Source organism: Urtica dioica, chromosome 1 (assembly GCF_054948205.1).
Source record: "Urtica dioica subsp. dioica isolate 48M chromosome 1, U.dioica_male_clone48M_v1_H2, whole genome shotgun sequence".
Taxonomy (NCBI): Eukaryota; Viridiplantae; Streptophyta; class Magnoliopsida; order Rosales; family Urticaceae; genus Urtica; species Urtica dioica.
Genome location: NC_142756.1, coordinates 23312988 through 23336508, shown reverse-complemented (window position 1 = coordinate 23336508; position 23521 = coordinate 23312988). Strand labels below are relative to the sequence as shown.

The window sequence follows — 23521 nt, the reverse complement described above, 5'->3', positions numbered from 1 at the left end:
AAATTTCCCACAAAAAATTTGTTTGAGCGGTAGATGAAAATGGATTAAAATTGACTATGTATAATTCTTTTTTTTGAAACGCAAATTGACTATGTATAAGAAAATACACTTTCTCTCTTTCATCTTGTATATCTCATCTTTCTCTATGTCTGAAACACCATCCTCGTCTCTATATCTCCGTACTTGTTTCCCGTCGCTACACTCTCTCTCGCTCGAGACATTTTTTTCTGAAAGATTCAAACCTAATTTCTTTCCTCTCGCTACTTCTTCACAGAATTCCATCCCCGACTCACGGAGGTAAGCTTATCGCATTCTCGCACTTCTTCTTCTCTCTCACTTCTATAATCTCGTTTCAAATTCACTGTTCCGTCGAAATCCAATTTGATTTGTCACCAATTTTGCATTCTCTGCTTTAGTCTTTGAAGAAATCCGAATTTGAATATTAGGTTTTGCGGCGAGCAAGATAGATGGATCGGACCCACTTGCCATTTTGAGAGGGTCTCGAGGCTCAGGGTCTAGTATGTCAGGCTATGGTGTTGTTGATATGTCAGGCTATGGCGTCGAAGATTCTTGGCCAGCCTTAACGCTGCGATTGGATCACCTCTGGTAAATTCCCAACTTCATTTTTATGCCTTAATGCTACACCGGCCACTCAGACAAATTATGTTGCTCAGAGCTCTCAGTCATGATTTGTTCCTAAAGTCTCTCAGCAAACTTCAATGTTTGTTCCACAGCCACCGACACATCATCTGCCTAAGGTATTTCGGCTTAATTCTGTTCTGTAGGGTATTTTATCCCTGTACAAGTTAAAAAGATCTGCATATTTGTGCTACCATTATTCTGATATTTCAGTTTTATAATTTGGTTTTGTACTTTGTTGTAATCCTTTCCAATTTCAAGAAAAAGATGCTGCCGTGTTTCATTGTTTTCACTCACAGAATGTTGTAGATATCATGTAATAGGAAACGACATTGTGAAGAACCAGTGAGTTTGATTTTTCTTACTTTTCGAACCTGGCATTTCTAGGCAAACCCAGATTCCGACCAGAGCATCTCCGGTAACTAATCAAATCGTTTCCACGACAATATACACTCTTAATCTTGTAGAATTTTTTCTCCGAGTAATAATTTCGGTGGTCACTTTGCAGATGAAGAAGAGTTGGGCAACGATTGCGTTTCACTCGTCGCTTCTGTTCATAGAAAGGTACACATTATCTCTCTAATTTTACTATCTCACTGTTTCAGATTATCGGAGTTTTAATGGTTGATCTTTTCACAGCAAGGGTCGGAAATTCTATCGCGTTTTGAACTACTCAAAGGTACTTGATTCTTCTGTTCTTTATAAAACTACTATATTTGTGTATTGCTCGCTGTGTTAACGCTATTCAGAATTGGTTCTCTTCGTTCTCAGGAAATCGCGAGGTTGGAAATGAAGCCAGTGATCTATCCCATACGGTAGTCGATTCTCGTGTGTGTGTGTGTTTTACCCCTCCTTTTGTGTATAATTTGGGAATTTATTCATGGCTTTGGTTGCAATTAGAACCAAATAATTCCGATTCGCGAAGATGATGTTGAGATTCCTGATTTCTTTGACGATGACGTGATATCAGAAGATTAGGTATTCTATACTTATTTTTTTTAATATTTTTTTTCCTTTATTGTATATGAAACCCCAATGTTGTGTGTGTATCTTTTTGAAAGGGGAAGAATGTGCAGTCAAAGATTTCAAGTCCTGACCAACCCCAAAGAATTTCGAAAAACGCCAGGCTTGATTTTGGAGCTGGTGGACAAGACTTTTTGAACTCATGGTCTTTTGCGAGTAAAGAAGCCGAGGCTCTTGCACATTTGAGCAAACAAGCTTCATCCCATTTGAAACAAAAGAAATCTTCTAAAGGTAATTTCTTTGGGTTTTTATGTCTTGGTTTTTGGTTCCATCGTAATTCCAAATAATTATCGCCTTCAGTGATTCCGTTTGTTTTCTATATATGTACAGTTGATATTTCCGGACTCGGTTTCTACATTTTCTAATTGGGAAATGGTACATGGCTAGAATAGAATGATATTGTGTCAAGCATTGTAAATCAGAATTGCTAAATTTTACTCTTAGACACTCTATGCCAAAGTTTTAGCCTTGTCGTGACAGCCCGGATTCAGATTGTTTATTTATAACGCGACTGAGTCAACCATACTTTTTCTTAACCTTGACTGTTAGTCTTACGATAAAACCCGGAGCTGAGCTTCTCGAGGACATTCAGAATGACGAGGAAACCCCTCCCGAAGTGGAATTAGAAACCCGTAAGCATGAATGTATCGAGCAGCCAAAATCGATCGCCGAACTTTTAGATGGCCTTCAGGATAGCACTAATCTTCCTCTCGAACTTTTTGATCCTCTTTACAGATCAGAAGTAAAAGAGGAAAACGGGTAATAAAGAGCAGATAAGTATCCCCTGATGATGTGGATTGCTGTGAGCCATCTAGTGACAACGAGGTTATTGATTTTGAAATCCGAGTTAAACATTTTCTAACTGAATTTCATCGTTTAGGTTATATTCTTATCAATGCTCTCATGCAGATGAGTGATAATGAGATTGAGCTTGCCGTCCCTGATGCTAAAAGAAAAACTATCGTAGACCAGTTCCATGAAGCTTTTGGTGATATTTTCTCGAATGAGAATATGAGAAGTAATCACAATGTGTCTAAAGCACCGAGGTCAGTAGTGTTTACTGTTATAAACACGATTGAGAAGGACAAAATAGGTGCGAGAATAACTCTTGGTGCTTAAATATTCTCGGATTTTGCAGAGGTGGATTGTATTAGAGACTGCAATAGGTTATGCAGATGGAAAAGGAACGAGAAACAGATTTTTTGGAGAAGAAAGGGGATGAAGCATTACAAAGTATATATATATCTCATCAGTTACAGAATTTAACACTTTATTTAACACTTTCTATTCCCAAAACATTTTCCCTCAGTTACGGAAATTAACTTGCATAAATTTGAAAAACAAAAATTGTGCATTGGTCTAATGCAAGTATATAATTGTGTTCTGTCTATATTTAAAATATGTGACATAGGAACAAAGCTGCATTTATGTCAAGCTTCTGTCGAGACACTTGGAAGCGAAGCTGACAGTTTGTCATTGCTTCATCAGTGATAACTTTGAGGTATTTTTTAGCCATGGAAATCATTAGTTCAATTTGATTAGGAAATTTCCTAATTAGCTATTTTCATGGCCATGCATTTTGGTTTGACTTTAGGTTCTATATTTTGTTTCTGCAGGGCCTCCAAGAATTAGATCCTCTAAATCAGCTGGAGAATCAAGGATCAAGAAAAAAAAATCATTTTCAATCAGAGAATCTCTGCTGATGTGGAACTGGAAGTTGGAAATTGCATATGGATTCACCCACCATGGTAAGATTATCATACTATAAATTTGTGTTGACTTTGCAATCAAGTGAAATGATCTATATGGTCCTTAGCTTGGTTGTGTTCCAAGTAACTGTTTAAAAATCAAATAATATCAATTTCTATGGTGAAATTGTACGACAGGAAGGAAGTTAAAGTACGCAATGACGAGAGCATAATTTTGGCAGCTTATTTTTCTAATTTCTAGCCGATGAGTTTGGATCTTTCTGTATATAACATCTGCCACTTGTGATTAAACTAATTCGAGGTAAGATCGCAGAAAGAAAAAAAAAAATATTTGATTTCTAGAATATCACATAGGCCTTAATTTTCATGATATATTGTACGGCAAAGGAGCTGTAAGTGGATTCTCGCCAGTTATTCACGAGTTTCTGAGGTAATTTTCTCCTCTTCTAATCGTGAATTAGGGCTTCCTTTTGATTCCGCTTGATTTCGGAAATTGAATGGTTTGAGGATAAATTTGACGGAGATGTTTATCATTCACGTCGTTCTTGTTTCTCGCGTTCCTTTGTTTGGTTTGATTGTGATTCTCTTGAGTTAGGTTTCATGAATTTGGGGTTTTTGTGGGTAAAGGGTTCTTGATTATTGGTGCTGAATTGATGCTTGATTTGTGATGATCGTTGAATTTTTCAGAATCTTTGTATGATATATCCACTGCCAATATTATTTCATATTAGGTCTGATTGTTTCAGTTTCATTACAAAAAATAAATATTTAACCCATTCCTTTAAATCACAAGTCCAAATGAGCTTAGTCAAGCTTGGTAGTGTTTTGAACTATTTTTCTATCGACAGTGGGTCTATGAAAAATTGTAAGTACTTAGTGTCTGTCCTAGTCTCTGTGTGTGTTATGTTAGGTAAGTCTGATTTGATCATGTGTGTGTGAAATATTAGTGTTAGTGTCTAATTAGTGTTAGGTTCAAAGCTAAACAATGTCTCAGGGTGTTAGTACATGGTGTGGCTTTTTCTTATGTCTCAGGTGTTTATGATTTTGTGTGATTTTGGTGTGTGTTTTTCCCTTGCCTGCAGGTTCAATGGGTTCACTATATTAACTTTTCTTGTAGGGTCTCCTTCAAAAAAAAAAAAAAAAACTTTGCTTGTAGTGTCATAAACAAATTGTAAGTAATTTATCTTTTCCAAATATTTGTAATGCCAAATTTATGCATGTAAATGTAAATGATATTTATGATTGATTTAATGAAATATGAGATTTTTTGATATTATTATTAGGTATTTTTTGGATATTCATTTATTATAAATGTAATTTAGTATAAATATTTATTTAAATATATATTTTTATTAAAAAAATTGCTCTACATAAATAAGATGTAGTCTATATTGTTAAAATAGAATTTCATGGATATAAACTACAGTTAAAAAATATAGTCTTCAAGAGAAAAGATTGGAGTCATAGGCAAAGAGATAAGACTCCAGTGCAATAGATGCCACAAAAACACAGTAGTCTGTCTAACTCAATTAATTATAACTACTTTTTAAAGATGTAGTGTTTATTGACTCTCAACTTGAACAACTACATTATAAAAATGTAGTCTTCAACAGAAAAGAATGGAGTCATAGGCAAAGAGATAAGACTCCAGTGCAATAGATGACACAAAAACGCCGTAGTCTGTCTAATTAAATCAATTAAGACTACTTGTTAAAACTGTAGTGTTTTTTTCTTATGTAATTGAGTTATATATAACTACATCATAACGCTGTAGTATTTATAGATGAGACTAGTAAGACTACATCTAATAAATGTAGTTATATATTTTAACTACAGTCTTATAAAACAGATACACTACGGCCAAAAACTGGAGTCATAATTAAAGAGATAAGACTCCAGTGCAATAGATGACAGTCAGTAAACTGTAGTCGATTTAAAATGACTACGACGTTCGGCAGTAGTTAGAGGCCAAATTTCTGGTAGTGTAACCTAGACAAAGAGCAAGCACATGTAAATAAAAACTAATATGAGCATAAAAGATTACTAACCTTTTTAGAAGCTTGAACGTTGAGAAGCTTTTGGAAAAGGTTGCAACGTTCGTCTCCCTCGCAACACGTCTCTCTTCCTTCCTCGGCAACTCGAGCAACCACGAAAGTTTCTATCACTAAATCACTCGAGAGAAAAGGAATTAGTGTGTGAGCACTTTTAAACACTACGACTTAAGAACGAGTCTTGAAGTCGCAGAGCTAAACAATAGGTCAAATGAGGACCTAGGTGCCAAAACAAAAACTGAAAATTAACTAGAGAGAGAGAGAGAGGATCGGCCAAGTTCTAGAGAGAGAGTCTCTCAAATCTCTTAAACTTGGATGAATGAAATGTGAAGAATGAGGCTCCTATTTATAGGAGAGGCTTTGCCTTCAATAAGGTAATTTCAACTTCTATAGAATATCACATATTCATGAGCAATATAGCCTTATTACCTCTTTCATTTGGGCGGCCAAGGCAGCCTTCTAGAACGCTTGGATTTGTTTCCATTTTTATTCCTTGCCTTGCCCTTTTCTCACTTGACCGATTCCCTTAGTGCATCCATATGCAAATTTGTTTCCTCTTTTCTTTTGGCAAGTATCTTGATACATTTATGCACAAAATATTCTCTCTTTCTCTTGGGTAGTAGGCGCCCAACATGCTCTCTAGAAGGAGCTTCTAGAAGCTTCTTCATTTGTTCATGACAACATGAGAAAGGCCCATTAAGAATTTTCAATAAAATTCTTATGAAATAAAATTAATCCACAAGGCCCAATTAATCTAATTTGGCCGAGTGACATTAAGTCATCAAATGACCTTGTCAAAAAATTTATTGACATTTATTTCATCCTATGTCTTAAAAGACAAAATTACCCTTTTAACTATTCCTACTCGATGCTCTTAACTCGATCACCTATTGACTACGTCGATCTTAGGGAGGCATACGCCATTCCGATGTCCGTGGAGCTTCTCCTTCCTTTGACAGACGACCGACCATTTTTCCCGTGGCGTGGATTTTCTGCGGTGGCCGTGGCGAGCCTTCAATGCGGGCTGCGATTGCCTTTTCAACCCATTGTCCAACAACTCCTCGCACAATTGGGAGTGCATGCCTATCAGCTGAACCCGATGTTCTATCGCTTGGTTGCGATGTGCCACACGGAGTGGCATTGCCAAACCAAGCGGGTCATGACTGTGGACGAATTTTGCAATCTTTTCGCGGTCTTTCCCGCATCAGGGCAGCCTGGTTTTCATATGGCCCGTTATCATCATAATACGAAATTGATCACGGACATCGAGACCCCTATCAAGAAGGTGTGGGTGTGGGTCTCAGTTGAGGCCTTTGGAGCGGCGCCGTTCCGGTTAGGTCCTCTGGCTTACTTTTTTAGCGACATGAGGACAGGTAATCTCAAGTTTGTGGAGGAGATCCAAGGCATGTCAGAACTCGGAAAGCTAGCGACCGGTTTCGTTCGCACGAGTTGATGGCGATGACTGGATGGTTCCCGTCTTTGCCTCCCGGTTGTGAGGACGTTCCACAGGCGGAGGAAGTCCCTCACGCCACATCGTCTCCCATGAGTGCATGTCTTCCAGGAACTTTCGCCTTTCGTCTTGTGACTTTAGTTTCTTTTTGTTAGAGTCTTGACCTTCGTTGTTTTTTTTGCAAATTCCTCTTCCAGGGCGAGGGCTTGGGCGCTCTAGGTGAGATCTTCTCGAGACTCGAGGGCATTGGCAGGGACTCGTTCTCGGATTGCAGCGTGGAATAACAAGGAGAAGTTCAATGTCGGTTGCTTGGCGGAGTGTGGTCCCCATGCTTCTTTGAAGCGATCCTCATCTTCGGCATCTCCGGATGCGCCTTCAGACTCGAAGCGTGCGAACTTGATGATCGAGGCAAAGGCCTCAGAGGTCAAAGGGGAGTGTTCTCAAGGCCTTCAAGAGTCATCTTTGAAGGTGTGGAAGGGCATCGTGTCGTGCAACGATGTGGAGTTCTTCTGCAAAGGATTTTTGACGCCCAAAGGGAGTTTGCGAGTATTCGCAAGCAGCTTTAAGAGACTCACATGGAACTAGGAGTTGCCCAAGGCCGATGTGATCGTGCCTAGTCCACGGTGGCGATGACAGTGGGAGAGTTGACTATAGAGCTTCAAGCTCTCGAAGTGGCTACTCGGTCGACCGAAGTCTTTCGGAGCGAGGTGGACGACCTTCGATGCCAGTTGGAGACCCGGACGGATAAGGTGAACATCATACAGAGCCAGCTTGCGATGACTGAGGCTACCTGTGTCCGGGCGGAGCGCGTGCGCTACTCTTTGGCGGAGGAGGTTGCTCGATTGACCGCGGAGAAGGCCACAATGGAGCAACTTGCGTTTGACTTGCAAGACGACTTCGATGTCGAGGTTGAAGAGGCTAGGCGCACTTCAGTGGTGGAGTGTCGGGAAGCCACCACGGCCGAGAATGTCTCTCAGGGGGTCACTTTTGCCTTCTTCAACTCTCTATTCTCGCCGCTTGACGGGGTCGTGCCTCCTATAGGCGGATACGAACATGTCAACTTTGAGTAGTCGCTTATTTATTGTGTAAGTGCTTAACACATTGTTTTCCTTAGGAATTTCTTTTTTCAGAGCACTTGTCTAAGTGCTCGCTTTTTAGGATTTTTCCCTTTCCGGTGTACTTGCATTAGTGGTTACTTTTGTAGGAATTTCGAAGCAGTTGCTCCTTTATATGAAATATAATTTTTTCTTTTGAGTTTGAATGCTTTCTTTTTCTGATTTTTTGAACAAGTCTGCTCATTTTAATCGTCGGTGCGTGCTCTTATTCCGATTAGCCATGGCGTATTTTGATAGGCATGTGTCGTCGTCGATTGTTTTGACAAGTCTTCTACCTTTGCAAGATTTGGCTCTCATTCCCTTCATAATTGTGTTAGCATGTTTACCTTTGCGTGAGTTTGCCCTAAGACATGCGAACCGCATTTTGTTTGCGTCCTTGTTCCCGAGCGAACGTGTCGCTTCTTTGGGTTGGGACGAGTCTGTCGAAATGTCGTGATGATGTGGGCATGCCATGTTTGGTGTCTTTAACCATGTCGTGCTTGGTAACTCTGGGTGTCGAGTGAGACGGCTTAGGTTGTGCCTCGTATGGCGACTTAGGTGAGTCTTATGGCGGCTTTGAGTGCGTCATGGTTAGACGGCTTAAATGCGCCTTGTGGCGGCTTAAGTGTGTCTTATGGCAGCTTTGAATGCATCGTGGTTAGATGGCTTAAGTGCGCCTTGTGGCGGCTTAGGTGCGCCTTATGGCGGCTTTGAGTGTGTCGCGGTAAGACGGCTTAAGTGCGGCTTGTGATGGCTTAGGTGTGCCTTATGGAGGCTTTGAGTGCGTCATGGTTAGAAGGCATAAGTGCGCCTTATGACGGCCTAGGTGCACCTTATGGCGGCTTTGAGTGCGTTGTGGTTAGACAACTTCAGTGCGCCTTATGGCTGCTTAGGGGGCTCCATGGTTAGACGGCTTTGGGTGCATCATGGTTAGACAGCTTTGATGCGCCTTATGACGGCTTAGGGAGAGTCGTGGTTAGAGGGCTTAAGCATGCATCTCTTGGATGTCCTACATCGTTACGCGGATGCATCTTAGGGTGCACCAGGTATGGTGTCTTTAGCTTGCATCTCTGGGATGTTTTACAGCACGCCGCAGAGGCGTCTTTGGGTACAACATGTATGGTGGATTTTGCCTGCATCTCTTGAATGTCTGACGGTGTTGCGCATAAGCGTCTTAGGGTGCATCGTGTATGGTGGGTTTAGCCTGCATCTCTTGGATGTCTTACGGCGCGCCACGGAGGTGTTTTAGGTGGCACCGTGTATGGTGACTTTAGGTGCATCGTGGTTAAACGGCTTTGGGTGCGCCTTATGCCGACTTTAGCCTGCATCTCTTGGATGTCTTATGGCACGCCGCAGAGGTGTCTTAGGGTGCACCATGTATGGTGACTTAAGCCTTTATTTTCGTTTGTGTTCGGGTTAAGATTTAAGGTTTTTCTTTAGTGGCGTGTATTTTCTTGAGGATCTTCTTAAGCGTTGACTATGTCGCTAACCCCCCAAGTTTTTGGGTTTACAAGCGCTATCTTGATGACCGAAAAACTTTGATAAAGTGGATTTTGAAGGGAAAACCTCGAACTTTATTAATATTGCAAAAAAATTGAAATCCTAAAATATTGACTCGTGGGCCTTAGTGAATTTGGGAAAACAAAGCAATAAAATGGGGGGAAGTTCTGGCTATTGGTAGTACTGCCTTAAGTGTTTTGCATTCCATGTGTGACGGATCGGGATCCTATCCGTGTATTCAATGCAATAGGTTCCATCATGTGTGACTTGGCGGACTCTGTCGAGTCCTTCCCAGTTTTGGTTGAGGATGTCGGCGCCTTGTACTTGGGTGTTTTTAAACACTCGCCTGAGTACAAGGCTTCCGATGGAGAAGGTTCGCCTCTTGATCTTGGAGCTATAGTACTTTTCGATTTTGCACCTTTTCGCAGCGAGGCGAGTGAGTACCTATGACCTCTTTTCGTCGATTAAGTCGAATTCTAGGCGCATGGCCTCATCGTTGTTTTCCTCATTGAATGTCTCAACTTGGAATGTGGTGATCTTGGTTTCGATCGGCACCACAGCTTCGATCCCGTATGCGAGGGAGAAATGAGCTTCTCCGGTGTCATTCCGGGCAGTCGTCCGATAAGCCCATATGATGAATGGTAGCTCTTCGACCCAGGCACCTTTTTTGTCTTTGAGCTTTCTTTTAGATTTCTCTTTATAGTCTTGTTGACTGCTTCGACTTGGCCGTTGGCATGTGGATGACGCGGCGAAGAGAACGTCTTGCTGATCTTTAGTTGATCGTAGATATCTCTTACTCGCTCATTGTCAAATTACGTGTCATTCTCTATCACAATTGAGGCAGGGATGCCGTGTTGGCATATGATGTTTTTTCAGATGAAGTTTGTCGTATCTTCCTCGGTGATCTTTGGAAGTGGCTCGGCTTCCACCCATTTGGTGAAGTAGTCGATGGCGACGATGGCGTATTCGTATTGTCTTGGCACTCTCGGGAGCTTTCCCATGATGTACACACCCCATTTGGCAAAGGGTTATGGAGCAATGATGCTGCTCATCGGAGTCAATGACTGTCTTGGGATGTCGGAGAAGTGTTGGCACTTGTCACAGCGCCTCGCCCATTCCCAGGCATCTTTCTTCATGGTAGGCCATTAATAGCCTTGCTTGAGCGCGAGGGAGATTCCAGCAGAGTGGTTCCCATAGATGCCCTCATGTATTTTGCGGAAGACCTTGGTCGACCTGACGCTATCGAGGCATTGGAGCAGCGGCGTTGAGTAACTGCACTTGTAGAGTACGTCATCTCAAAGCGTGTACTTGGATGCTAGGGCTCTAAATTTGTTGTCTTCCTTGCGGTCTTCGGAGAGTTCCCCTCTTTGTAGGAAGTCCATAATCGCGCTCATCCATGTTGGTTGAGGCGTATCCTCTATGGTTCCAACTTCGTCTCTGGAGATGGATGGTCGTGATAGAGATTCGATTGGGACAGTCCTCAATCCGTCTTCGTCGATGCCAGACCCAAAGCAAGCAAGAGCGTCATCCGCGAGTTTTGTTCTCTCAGGATATGGAGGATGTCAAACTAAGAGAAGGCATCGAGACTGGAGTTTGTCTTTGCCAGGTAGGCGACCATGTTGGGTTCATTGCAGGATTTTGGTGGCAAGCGTTTGTGCTTGCTCTATCCCTATGATAAGGGCTTCATATCCGGCCTCGTTGTTAGAGGCCTGAAATCTGTAGTGGAGGGCGTACTGTAACTTTTTCCCGTCGGAGTTAGTTAATGGAGGGCGTACTATAACTTTTTCCCGTCTACGTGCAATTTATTGTCAATAGTGCCGACAAGAAGAGTAATAGTCTCTATTTATGTACATTTTATGTAATAAAGTCTCACGAAGACTCTTCTTTGTAACTGCTGAATAATTAATAAAAGTTGAAACGTTCATTCATTCTTCCTTGTCTGTTTGAAGTTTTATGATAAACTATAGTCTTTAGTCCTTAAACAAACCTAACAACAAATAAAGAGTCAAATATAGATTTTCATGAACAAACTCTTAATGGTTTTCTTAAAACAGTATATTCACAATCTAAGGATCAAAGGGTTGTTGTCAATGGTGCCAACAAGAAGAGTTGTAGTCTTTACTTTTGTACATTTGATGTAATAAAGTCTCACGAAGACTCTTACTTGTAATTGCTTATTCATTAATAAAAAGTTGAAACGTTCATTCATTATTCCTTGGGTGAAGCTCTATGATAAAATCTTAGTCTTTAGTCCATAAACAAACCTAACAACACATGAAGAGACAAATGTAGATTTGCATGAACAAACTCTTCATGGTTTGCTTAAAACGATATATTCGCAATCTAAGGATCAAAGGACTATTGAGAAAAAGTTTAACACTTCGGGAAGCGGCGGAATTTTAAAATTTTTCTTTTGACAAGTAAAATGATTTTACTAACCTAGACAAAGAGCAAGTACACGTAAATAAAACTATTATGAGCATAATAAATTTACTAAACTTTTAGAAGCTTGAACGTTGATGAGCCTTCGGAAGGTTGAAAACGTTCGTCTCCCCTCGCAGCACGTCTCTCTTCTTTCCTCGGCAACACGAGCAACCACGATAGTTTCTATCACATGAATCACTCAAGAAAAAAGGAATTAGTGAGTGGCCACTTTTAAACACGACGACTCGAGAACAAGTCTCAAAGTCGAAGAGCTAAAACCACTAGGTCAAATGAGGACTTAGGTGCCAAAACAAAAACGAAAAATAACTAGCGAGAGAGAGAGAGGAGTTCGGCCAAGTTCTAGAGAGAGAGTCTCTCAATCTCTTAAACTTTGGAGGAATGAAATGAAGGGAATGAGGGCTCTATTTATAGGAGAGGTTTTACCTTCATTAAGGTAGTTTCCTCTTCTATAGAATATCACATATTCATGAGCAAATATTGCCTTATTCCCTCATGAGTCACACGGCCAAGGCAGTCTTCTAGAAGGCTTGGATTTGTTTCCTCTTTTATTCCCTTGCCTTACCTTTGACTCACTTGCCCGATTCTCTCTTGCTATGCATAGGAAATTTGTTTCCTCTTTTTCTTTTGGTAAGTATCTTGATACATTCATGCACAAAATAATTTCCCTTTCTCTCTTTATGTTGGGCGCCCAAGGCTTCTCTAGAAGGAGCTTCTAGAAGCTTCTTCATTTGTTCATGACAACATGAGAAAAGCCCATTAAGAATTTTCAATAAAATTCTTATGAAATGAAATTAATCCACAAGGCCCAATTAAACTAATTTGGCCGAGTGACATTAAGTCATCAAATAACCTTGTCAAAAAATTTATTGACATTCATTTCATCCTATGTCCAAATAGACAAAAATACCCTTTTGACAATTTTCGTAAAACTTGTCTCGTTCTTGTTTTGACTTAGCTTCTAGTTTAACTATTCCTACTCGATGTGATTTGTGACAGTGACCTCATGGATCCAAATGAACAAAGCTTGAGCTAAACACTTGGACTCAAAAGCTCACAAACCTTTTCCAAGTTTAGCTTAATGTCAACTGACTCCACTAAAGAGTTGACACTGAAAATCTCTCGGTTCAAATGAATTTATTTTCTACTCAAGAATTCAACCTAATTACAATGAGCGGATCCACAGAATATTATCAATGTTTACCCTTCATGAATATCATCAGCTAGTCGGGATTTATAAAATTACCATTTTACCCTTCTACTGTTATTTCCTCAACTCCTTTGTCGCTTGTGAATAAGTTAGAAACAATGTATTGACGAGGAGCTAACAAGTCACATTGTTTCATCCAAAAGAGTCAAGACTCAATTTTAACAAAGCATGAGGTGATATACATTGCATTTCAGCAATCTTGTACATGAATTCCATATCTATGAGAACTTCACAAAGTTACCCATGACATTCTCACAACTTAGTACTTCACCAATAGGTCCAGTTCGGAATCACATAGTGAGTCCGAACTCTGACTTTCTCAAATGAGAATACGTAAGCTATGAAATGACATGTCTCATTTCAGGATTAAGGTAAGCATGATGCAATTCATACATAGTGACTTCGAGACATAAGAGATTAAATGGTTTGTTCTTATCTTGTCTCTAGAAATGCAGTGGTCAATTCAGTACCTTCGGAAGATACCTAGAAGAACTATAGAGTCTCCAACTCTCAATGCCCCATAACCAGACATCATAGATTCTCGTAACAATCGTACTGAGGTCAATAGTCCTTTGACCCTTAGATTGCGAATATATCGTTTTAAGCAAACTACGAAGAGTTTGTTCATGCAAATCTACATTTGTCTCTTCGTAAGTTGTTAAGTTTGTTTATGGACTAAAGACTAAGGTTTTATCATAAACCTTCAAACTGACAAGGAAGAATTAATGAATAAGCAATTACATGCAAAAGTCTTCGTGAGACTTTATTACATCAAATGTACAAAATAAAGACTACAACTCTTCTTGTGGGCACCATTGACAACAAACTCCCACTTGACTCAAAGAAGATGTGTGTAGTCCTTTCTTACCTAATTCCTCTCGATGTTTGTCGAAGACCTTGTTCGCTAGGGCCTTGGTGAATGGATCTGCCAGGTTTTCTACCATTGAGATCTTCTTCACTTCCACGTCGCCGCACAGCACGATCTCTCGAATGAAATGGTATTTCCTCTCAATATGTTTAGAGCGCTTATGGCTTCGAGGTTCATTTGAGTTAGCGACAGCCCCACTATTATCACAATAGAGGGTCATGGGCTTGTCGACGTTTGGAAGAACTTCCAAATAGTTGAGGAGTCAGCAATGCCAGATTGCTTAATACTCCTCCACACAACAGCTCCACCATTGAGGATGAACACAGATCCCGAAGTGGATTTCCTGGAATCCTTATCCGCTTGAAAATTGGAGTCGGTATATCCTGTCATAGTCAGGTTAGTACCTGTGTATGTAAGCATCAAGTTCCTAGTTCTTCGAAGATACTTGAGAACATGCTTAACAGCAATCTAGTGCTCAGGTCCAGGGTTGGATTTGAAACGGCTAACTACGCCAACGGCGAAACATATATCAGGTCTAGTGCAAAGCATAGCATACATGAGGCTTCCTACGGCAGAGGCGTAAGGAATTTTCCTCATGTCTTCAATCTCTTGTGCAGTCTTGGGAGACTGGTCCTTAGAGAGTGAGACTCCATGCCTAAAGGGTGTTTGGCCCTCCTTGGAGTCTTGCATCGAGAAGCGATCCATCACCTTATCAATATAAGATTCTTGAGAGTGCGACAGGGTCTGGTTTTTCCTATCTCGAAAGATTTGGATCCCCAGATTGTACGCGGCACCTCCTAGATCCTTCATGTCGAATTTCTTTGCTAGCCATACCTTAACCTCAGATAATTTACCCACATTGTTACCAATGAGTAATATATCATCGACATATAGTACCAGAAACACAACTTTGCCTTTGTGTATTAACTTGTAAACACAAGGCTCATCTATTGACTGTTCAAAGCCGAAGCTCTTTACAGTTTCATCGAATCTAATATTCCATGACCTAGATGCTTGCTTTAATCCATAAATGGACTTAAGTAACTCACAAACCTTTGTCTCTTGACCTTCTTCCACGAAACCGTCTGGTTGAGCCATGTAAATGCGCTCGTCAAGATTGCCATTCAGGAAGGCTGTCTTGACATCCATTTTCCAGATCTCATAGTCGAGAGTTGCAGCTATGGATAGGAGTATGCGGATGGATTTAAGCATCGCGACTGGCGAGAAGGCTTTTTCATAGTCAATCCCTTCTTGTTGGGTATAACCCTTAGCCACAAGTCGTGCTTTGAACGTCCTGACGTTCCCATCCTGACCCCTTTTCTTCTTGTATATCCACTTACACCCTACGGGTTTAATCCCTTCAGGAAGGTCTACAAGTTTCCAGACTTTGTTGACATACATCGAGTGCATTTCAACTTTCATGGCGTCAAGCCAAAGGTTTGATTCAGAACAAGCCATCGCTTGGCTATAGGAAACAGGGTCATCCATGTCAGAGACGGCTACGAGAGAGTCTCCATAGGACGTTTACCTATCAGGCTTTTGAGTAGCCCTTCCACTACGTTGAAGTACTACTTGACGAGATTCTGAAGAGTTAGGTTGTGTTTCAGTTGGGGTACGAACAATTTTTATAGACGAGGTAGAAGCTTCCTCACCCAACTTTTCTTCAAGCACAATTTTGCTTCTTGGTTTTGCATCCTTCATAAAGTCCTCCTCAAGGAAACGAGCATTCGTGCTAACAAAAGTCTTATCGTCCTCAGGACTATAGAATGTGAAACCTTTTGTTTCCTTTCAATATCCAACAAACAGACACAATTCTGACCAACACGTGTGCGGGGCATCCCCAAATTTTGATGCGTCCAAGATTTACTTTACGGCCAGTCCATCGTTCATAAGGAGTACCAGGAACCGTTTTGGACGGAACTTGGTTCAGAATGTAAGCGGCTTTTTCGAGGGCATATCCCCAAAAGAAAAGAGGGAGTAATGAGTAACTCATCATTGATCTAACCATCTCCATAAGAGTTCGATTTCTTCTCTCTGACACTCCGTTTTGTTGAGGTGTGCCAGGTGCGGTAAGCTTAGAAGCGATACTTTCTTCTTTAAGAAAGTCATCGAACTCTCCAGACATATACTCACCACCTTGATCGGATCGAAGGGTTTTGATCACTTTGCCAGTTTGCTTTTCCACTAAAGACCTTAAATACGTTAAAGGTCTCGGATTTGTGTTTGAGCAAATAGACAAAACCATATCACGAGTAATCATCGGTGAAGGTAACGAAGTATTCGTATCCTCCACGTGCCTGTTGGTTGAGCGGACCACATACATCAGAATGTACTAGTTCCAGCAACTCTGTGGCTCTTCGACCTTTATCGGAGAAAGGTCGCTTAATCATTTTTCCTTCTATGCAGGATTCACAAGTAGGTAGTGAACCTATTGCAGAGGCTTGGAGTGGACCGTCCCTCACAAGTCTCTTAATCCTATCTAGACTGATATGACCAAGTCTTAAGTGCCAGAGGTATGTTGATTTTGTTAGATCAGAGGATTCAGATAGTTTGATTCTCTTTGGCTCCCTAATTAGATCATTATCTATTTCGGTGTCTAAAAGAGAAGGTTGAGTGGGATAAATGTAGAAAAGAGCATTCTTCATACATGCATCAGTGACAAAAGAATTATAAGAAAACGAAATACGAATTCCATTCTTAATGATCTTTAAACAATAATCTTGCTAAAGAAGACGAGCAACGGATATTAAGTTCTTCCCTAAGGTAGGAAAATGAACATTATTCAAGTTTAAAGTGCGATCTTCAAAAGACAATGTCACAAATCCCACAGCCTTCGCGGACACCAGGCTCCCATCACCCCATTTGAAACATAAGTCGCATGTTGGAATCGATCTAGGGTTTAAGAAAAAGTTTAACGCTTCGTTAAGCGGCGGAATTTTAAAAATTTTCTTTTTAAGTAAAACTAGTTTTTACTAACCTAGACAAGAGCATATGCATGTAAATAAAAACTAATATGAGCTATTAAAGTTACTAACCTTTCTTGAAGCTTGAACCTTGTAGAAGCTTTTGGAAAGTTGCAACGCTCGTCTCCCCTCGCAGCACGTCTCTCTTTCTTTCCTCGGCACCTCGAGCAACCACGAAAGTTTCTATCACTAAATCACTCGAAAAGAAGGAATCAGTGAGTGGGCACTTTTAAACACTACGACTTGAGAACGAGTCTCGAAGTCGCAGAGCTAAAGACTAGGTCGAGTGAGGACCTAGGTGCCAAGACAAGAGAAAACCGAAAATAAACTAGAGAGAGAGAGAAGAGGACTTCGGCCAAGTTCTAGAGAGAGAGTCTCTCAAATCTCTTAAACTTGGATGAATGAATTGTGAGAAGAATGAGGCTCTTATTTATAGGAGAGGTCTCACCTTCAATAAGGTAGTTTCCTCTTCTATAGAATATCACATATTCATGAGCCTCTTCTATAGAATATCACATATTCATGAGCAAAATAACCCTTATTTCCCATTCCTCTTAGGCGCCCAAGGCAGCCTTCTAGAAGGCTAGGATTTGTTTCCTTTTTTGTTCCTTGGCTTGCCTATTGCTCTCTTGGCCGAAATTCCCCATGCTTGTGTGGGAAATTTGTTTCCTCTTTTTCTTTTGGCAAGTATCTAAATACATTTATGCACAAAATAAACTCTCTTTCCTTAGGTATGTTGGGCGCCCAACATGTCTCTAGAAGGAGCTTCTAGAAGCTTCTTCATTTATTCATGAGAACATGAAAAAGGCCCATTAAGAATTTTCAATGAAATTCTTATGAAATGAAATTAATTCACAAGGCCCAATGATCAAGTCATGGCCGAGTGAAACATGTCATAAAATGACCTTGTCAAAAAATTTATTGACATTCATTTCATCCTTTGTCTCAAAAGACAAAAATACCCTTTTAACTATTTTCGTTCTTGTTTTGGCTTAGCTTCCAGTTTAACTATTCCTATCGATGTGATTCGTGACAGTGACCTCATGGACCCAAATGAACAAAGCTTTAGCTAAACACTTGGACTCAAAAGTTCACAAACCTTTTCCAAGTTTAGCTTAATGCCAACTGACTCCACTAAAGAGCTGACACTGAAAATCTCTCGGTTCAAATGAATTTATTTTCTACTCAAGAATTCGACCTAATTATGATGAGCGGATCCACTGAATATTATCTATGTTTACCCTTCATGAATGTCATCAGCTAGTCGGGATTTACTAAATTACCATTTTACCCTTCTAGCTGTTATTTCCTCAACTCCTTTGTCGCTTGTGAATAAGTTAGAAACAATGTATTGACGAGGAGCTAACAAGTCACATTGTTTCATCCAAAAGAGTCAGGACTCAATTTGGACACTGGCCAGTTCATTTATTCACACTCCAAGGAACAAAGCATGAGGTGACATACATTGCATTTCAGCAATCTTGTACATGAATTCCATATCTATGAGAACTTCACAAAGTTACTCATGACAGACTCACAACTTAGTACTTCACCAATAGGCCTTGTTCGGAATCACATAGTGAGTCCGAACTTTGACTTTCTCAAATGAGAATACTAAGGTGTGAAATGGCATGTCTCATTTCAGGATTAAGGTAAGCATGATGCAATTCATACATAGTGACTTCGAGACATAAGAGGTTAAATGGTTTGTTCTTATCTTGTCTCTAGAAGTGCACTGGTCAATTCAGTACCTTCGGAAGATACCTAGAAGAACTATAGAGTTCCTAACTTTCAATGCCTCATAACCAGACATCATAGATTCTTCTAACAATCATACTGAGGTCAATAGTCCTTTGACCCTAAGATTGCGAATATATCGTTTTAAGCAAACTACGAAGAGTTTGTTCATGCAAATCTACATTTGTCTCTTCGTAAGTTGTTAAGTTTTTTTATGGACTAAAAGACTATGGTTTTATCATAAAGCTTCAGACAAGGAAGATTGAATGAACGTTTCAACTTTATTAATGAATGAATAGGCAATTACAAGCAAGAGTCTTCATGAGACTTTATTACATCAAATGTTCAAAATAAAGACTACAACTCTTCTTGTGGGCACCATTGACAACAAACTCCCACTTGACTCAAAGAAGGTGTGTGTAGTCCTTCATGCCTAATCCCTCACGATGTTGGTCGAAGACCTAGTTCGCTAGGGCCTTGGTGAATGGATCTGCGAGGTTGTCCACCGTTGAGATCTTCTTCACTTCCACGTCTCCGCGCTGCACGATCTCTCGAATCAAATGGTATTTCCTCTCAATATGCTTAGAGCGCTTATGGCTTCTAGGTTCCTTTGAGTTAGCGACAGCCCCACTATTATCACAATAAAGGGTCATGGGCTCGTCGACGTTTGGAACAACTTCCAAATACTTAAGGAACTTTCTAAGCCATACAGCCTCTTTGGATGCTTCACAAGCAGCCACATATTCTGCCTCCATTGTGGAGTCAGCAATGCAAGATTGCTTAATACTCCTCCACACGACAGCTCCACCATTAAGGATGAACACAGATCCCGAAGTGGATTTCCTGGAATCCTTATCCGCTTGAAAATCGGAGACGGTATATCCCGTCATAGTCAGGTCAGTACCTGAGTATGTAAGCATCAAGTTCCTAGTTCTTCGAAGATACTTAAGAACATGCTTAACAACAATCCAGTGCTCGGGTCCAGGGTTGGATTGGAAACGGCTAACTACGCCAACGGCGAAACAGATGTCAGGTCTAGTGCAAAGCATAGCATACATAAGGCTTCCTACGGCAGAGGCGTAAGGAATTTTCCTCATGTCTTCAATCTCTTGTGCAGTCTTGGGAGACTGGTCCTTAGAGAGTGAAACTCCATGCCTAAAGGGTGTTTGACCCCTCTTGCAGTCTTGCATCGAGAAGCGATCCATCACCTTATCAATATAAGATGCTTGAGAGAGCGACAGGGTCCGGTTTTTCCTATCTCGAAAGATTTGGATCCCCAGAATGTACGCGACTTCTCCTAGATCCTTCATATCGAATTGCTTTGCTAGCCAGACCTTAACCTCAGATAACTTACCCACGTCATTACCAATGAGTAGTATATCATCGACATATAGTACCAGAAACACAACTTTGCCTTCGTGTATTAACTTGTAAACACAAGGCTCATCTATTGACTGTTCAAAGCCGAAGCTCTTTACAGTTTCATCGAATCTAATATTCCATGACCTAGATGCTTGCTTTAGTCCATAAATGGATTTAAGCAACTCACAAACCTTGGTCTCTTGACCTTTATCCACGAAACCGTCTGGTTGAGCCATGTAAATGCGCTCGTCAAGATTGCCATTCAGAAAGGCTGTCTTGACATCCATTTGCCAGATCTCATAGTCGAGAGCTGCAGCTATGGATAGGAGTATGCGGATGGATTTAAGCATCGCGACTGGCGAGAAGGTTTCTTCATAGTCAATCCCTTCTTGTTGGGTATAACCCTTTGCCACAAGTCGTGCTTTGAACGTCTCAACGTTCCCATCAGGACCCCTTTTCTTCTTGTATATCCACTTACACCCTACGGGTTTAATCCCTTCAGGAAGGTCTACAAGTTTCCAGACTTTGTTGACATACATCGAGTGCATCTCAACTTTCATGGCGTCAAGCCAAAGGTTTGATTCAGAACAAGCCATTGCTTGGCTATAGGAAACAGGATCATCCATGTCGGAGACGGCTACAAGAGAGTCTCTATAAGACATGTACCTGTCAGGCTTTTGAGTAGCCCTCCCACTACGTCTAAGTACTACTTGACGAGATTCTGACGAGTTAGGTTGTGTTTCAGTTGGGGTAAGAACAGTTCTTACAGATGAGGTAGAAGCTTCCTCACCCAACTTTTCTTCAAGCACAATTTTGCTTCTAGGTTTCGCATCCTTCATAAAGTCCTCCTCAAGGAAACGAGCATTCGTGCTAACGAAAGTCTTATCGTCCTCGGGACTATAGAAAGTAAAACCTTTGGTTTCCTTCGGATATCCTACAAACAGGCACAATTCTGACCTACTAGCCAACTTGCTAGTCTTTTGCCTCAGCACGTGTGCAGGGCAACCCCAAATTCGGATGCGGCCAAGATTCACTTTACGGCCAGTCCATCGTTCATAAGGAGTACCAGGAACCGTCTTGGACGGAACTTGGTTCAGAATGTAGGCGGCTGTTTCGAGGGCATATCCCCAAAAGGAAAGCGGGAGTGATGAGTAACTCATCATTGATCTAACCATCTCCATAAGAGTTCGGTTTCTTCTCTCTGACACTCCGTTTTGTTGAGGTGTGCCAGGTGCGGTTAGCTGAGAAGCGATACCTTCTTCTTTAAGAAAGTCATCGAACTCTCCAGACATATACTCACCACCTCGATCAGATCGAAGGGTTTTGATCACTTTGCCAGTTTGCTTTTCCACTAAAGCCCTAAAGACCTTAAATACGTTAAAGGTCTCGGATTTGTGTTTAAGCAAATAGACAAACCCATATCTTGAGTAATCATCAGTGAAGGTAACGAAGTATTCGTATCCTCCACGTGCCTGTTGGTTGAGCGGACCACATACATCAGAATGTATTAGTTCCAGCAACTCAGTGGCTCTTCGACCCTTATCGGAGAAAGGTCGCTTAGTCATTTTTCCTTCTATACAGGATTCACAAGTAGGTAGTGAGCCTATTGCAGAGGCTTGGAGTGGACCATCTCTCACAAGTCTCTTAATCCTATCTAGACTGATATGACCAAGTCTTAAGTGCCAGAGGTATGTTGATTTTGTTAGATCAGAGGATTCAGAAAGTTTGATCCTCTTTGGCTCCCTAATTAGATCGTCATCTATTTCGGTGTCTAAAAGAGAAGGTTTAGTGGGATAGATGTAGAAAAGAGCATTCTTCATACATGCATCAGTGACAAAAGAATTATCAGGAAACGAAATACGAATTCCATTCTTAATGAACTTTAAACAATAATCTTGCTCTAGAAGACGAGCAACGGATATTAAGTTCTTCCCAAAGGTAGGAACAAAATAAACATTATTCAAGTTTAAAGTGCGGTCTTCAAAAGACAGCGTCACGGATCCCACAGCCTTCGCAGACACCAGGCTCCCATCACCCCATTTGAAACAGAACTCGCCTTCCTCTAAGCTTTTGGTTTTCTTGAAACCATTCAAGGAACAACAAATATGGTTAGTAGCAGCGGAGTCAATAATCCACGATGATACATTATCAGCTACTAAGCATGCTTCGGTAACTAGTACAATACTATGTTCCTTTGCTTTGAGATAGGCGGGACAGTTCTTTTTATTGGCCTTGTAAGGTCTCTTCACAGTTCCAGAGGCGGAGGCTTTTTGCTCAGTAGCATGTGCCTCTCCTTGATTCCTCTTTCTCTTATTGAGACCTACAGCAGTGTGAAGCTCCTTCATAAGCTCGGTAACAGTGTACTTTAGCTTTGTAATGGAGTAGTTCAGCATGAAGGTATCAAGAGACTCGGGTAGAGTTTCTAAGATCATATCTATGATATTCTTCCCATTAATCTCAGATCCTAGGATTTCCATTTCATTTAGGTAACCAATGATCAGCATCATATGGTCCCTAACAGGAGTCCTAGCCTTCATGTGACAGTTCATAAACTGTCGGACTGCTTGTAGCCTTGTTTGATGCCTTTGCCCTCCAAACATCTCAAGGAGATTGTAGAGCATGTCAGCGGCAGTCTCGATGTCATGATGTTGCTCTTTCAGCATATTGTTCATAGATGCCAAAATATAGCTCCTCACAATCTCATCGGATCGAAACCAGGCCGCTAAGGCGTCATTGTCCTCTTGAGTTGAATCGTCATTCGTCAGAGGAGGACACGGGGTGGTGAGTACCCATTTGTGCTTGTTAACGGTAGGTATTATGTCGAGGTCACGTTTCGAATCTACGTAGTTTTCGTTTTCGAGTTTATTCGAGGAAAGAAAGATTGAGAGATGTTTGCGGGACATAAAGCCTATTGAAGTTGAAACAAGTTTATGATTAGTCTTTGGTTTAGGATTTAAGTTTCATTAAGACTTTTGTAAAACCCAAAGGTGTTATAAACCAAACGATAATTTACTCCCTCAAGAGAAGGCCGCAAAAAATCTCCATTTATAAGTAAATGACACATCATTAATGCTAAGCCAAGATGTCAATACATCTATTTTGACTAACCACCTTGTAAATTGGTTTGATCACTCATATCCTTTCGCAGAGCCTTAAGGAAGGATACTAGGGATTGAGCCTAAGTGTGCAACCAACCACTTAGTCCAAAAGATCAGCTTTGAAAAACAATCCCCCAAGGGGAGGCCTTGCCATCATTGCATCACTCTCGGACGTAGCTCATTGAGCAATGATCGAAGCAATAACGCCTTGGAGTACTCACATTTAAGTGAGGGTCGCAAGAGCGGCTCTTAGTCCCACGTTATTGCATCTTTCACTAGTGTTGGGGATCGCAGGTTACAAACAACGAGTATAACCCTCCCACTTAGTTTTTGGAGTTGGTTCATCGACTCTTTTAAGTTCGGAAACAAATTTCC

The 23521-nt window shown here is 41.0% G+C and overlaps 1 protein-coding gene and 1 long non-coding RNA gene across 3 annotated transcripts; both read left to right on the top strand.

The window, feature by feature from the left end:
- The first annotated feature begins 652 nt into the window (after nt 1–652).
- Nucleotides 653–2698, top strand: LOC149407808 (uncharacterized). Of its 2 annotated transcripts, XM_089627676.1 has the most exons (8): nt 653–758; nt 1027–1057; nt 1148–1203; nt 1279–1318; nt 1411–1454; nt 1540–1893; nt 2212–2294; nt 2398–2698. In XM_089627676.1, the coding sequence occupies exons 1-6, from the start codon at nt 720–722 to the stop codon at nt 1615–1617; spliced, it is 288 nt and encodes a 95-aa protein (XP_089483802.1). In that variant the 5' UTR covers nt 653–719; the 3' UTR covers nt 1618–1893; nt 2212–2294; nt 2398–2698. The 2 variants fall into 2 exon arrangements, with proteins under 2 accessions (XP_089483802.1, XP_089483799.1); XM_089627673.1 differs by lacking the exons at nt 2212–2294; nt 2398–2698 and having other exon boundaries at nt 1411–1574.
- Nucleotides 2699–3006: 308 nt separating this feature from the next.
- On the top strand, nt 3007–3725 carry LOC149407807 (uncharacterized). The gene is made up of 3 exons (XR_016301799.1): nt 3007–3163; nt 3279–3410; nt 3549–3725. It is a non-coding gene; the product is annotated as an uncharacterized LOC149407807 (long non-coding RNA).
- The last annotated feature ends 19796 nt before the right edge of the window (nt 3726–23521 follow it).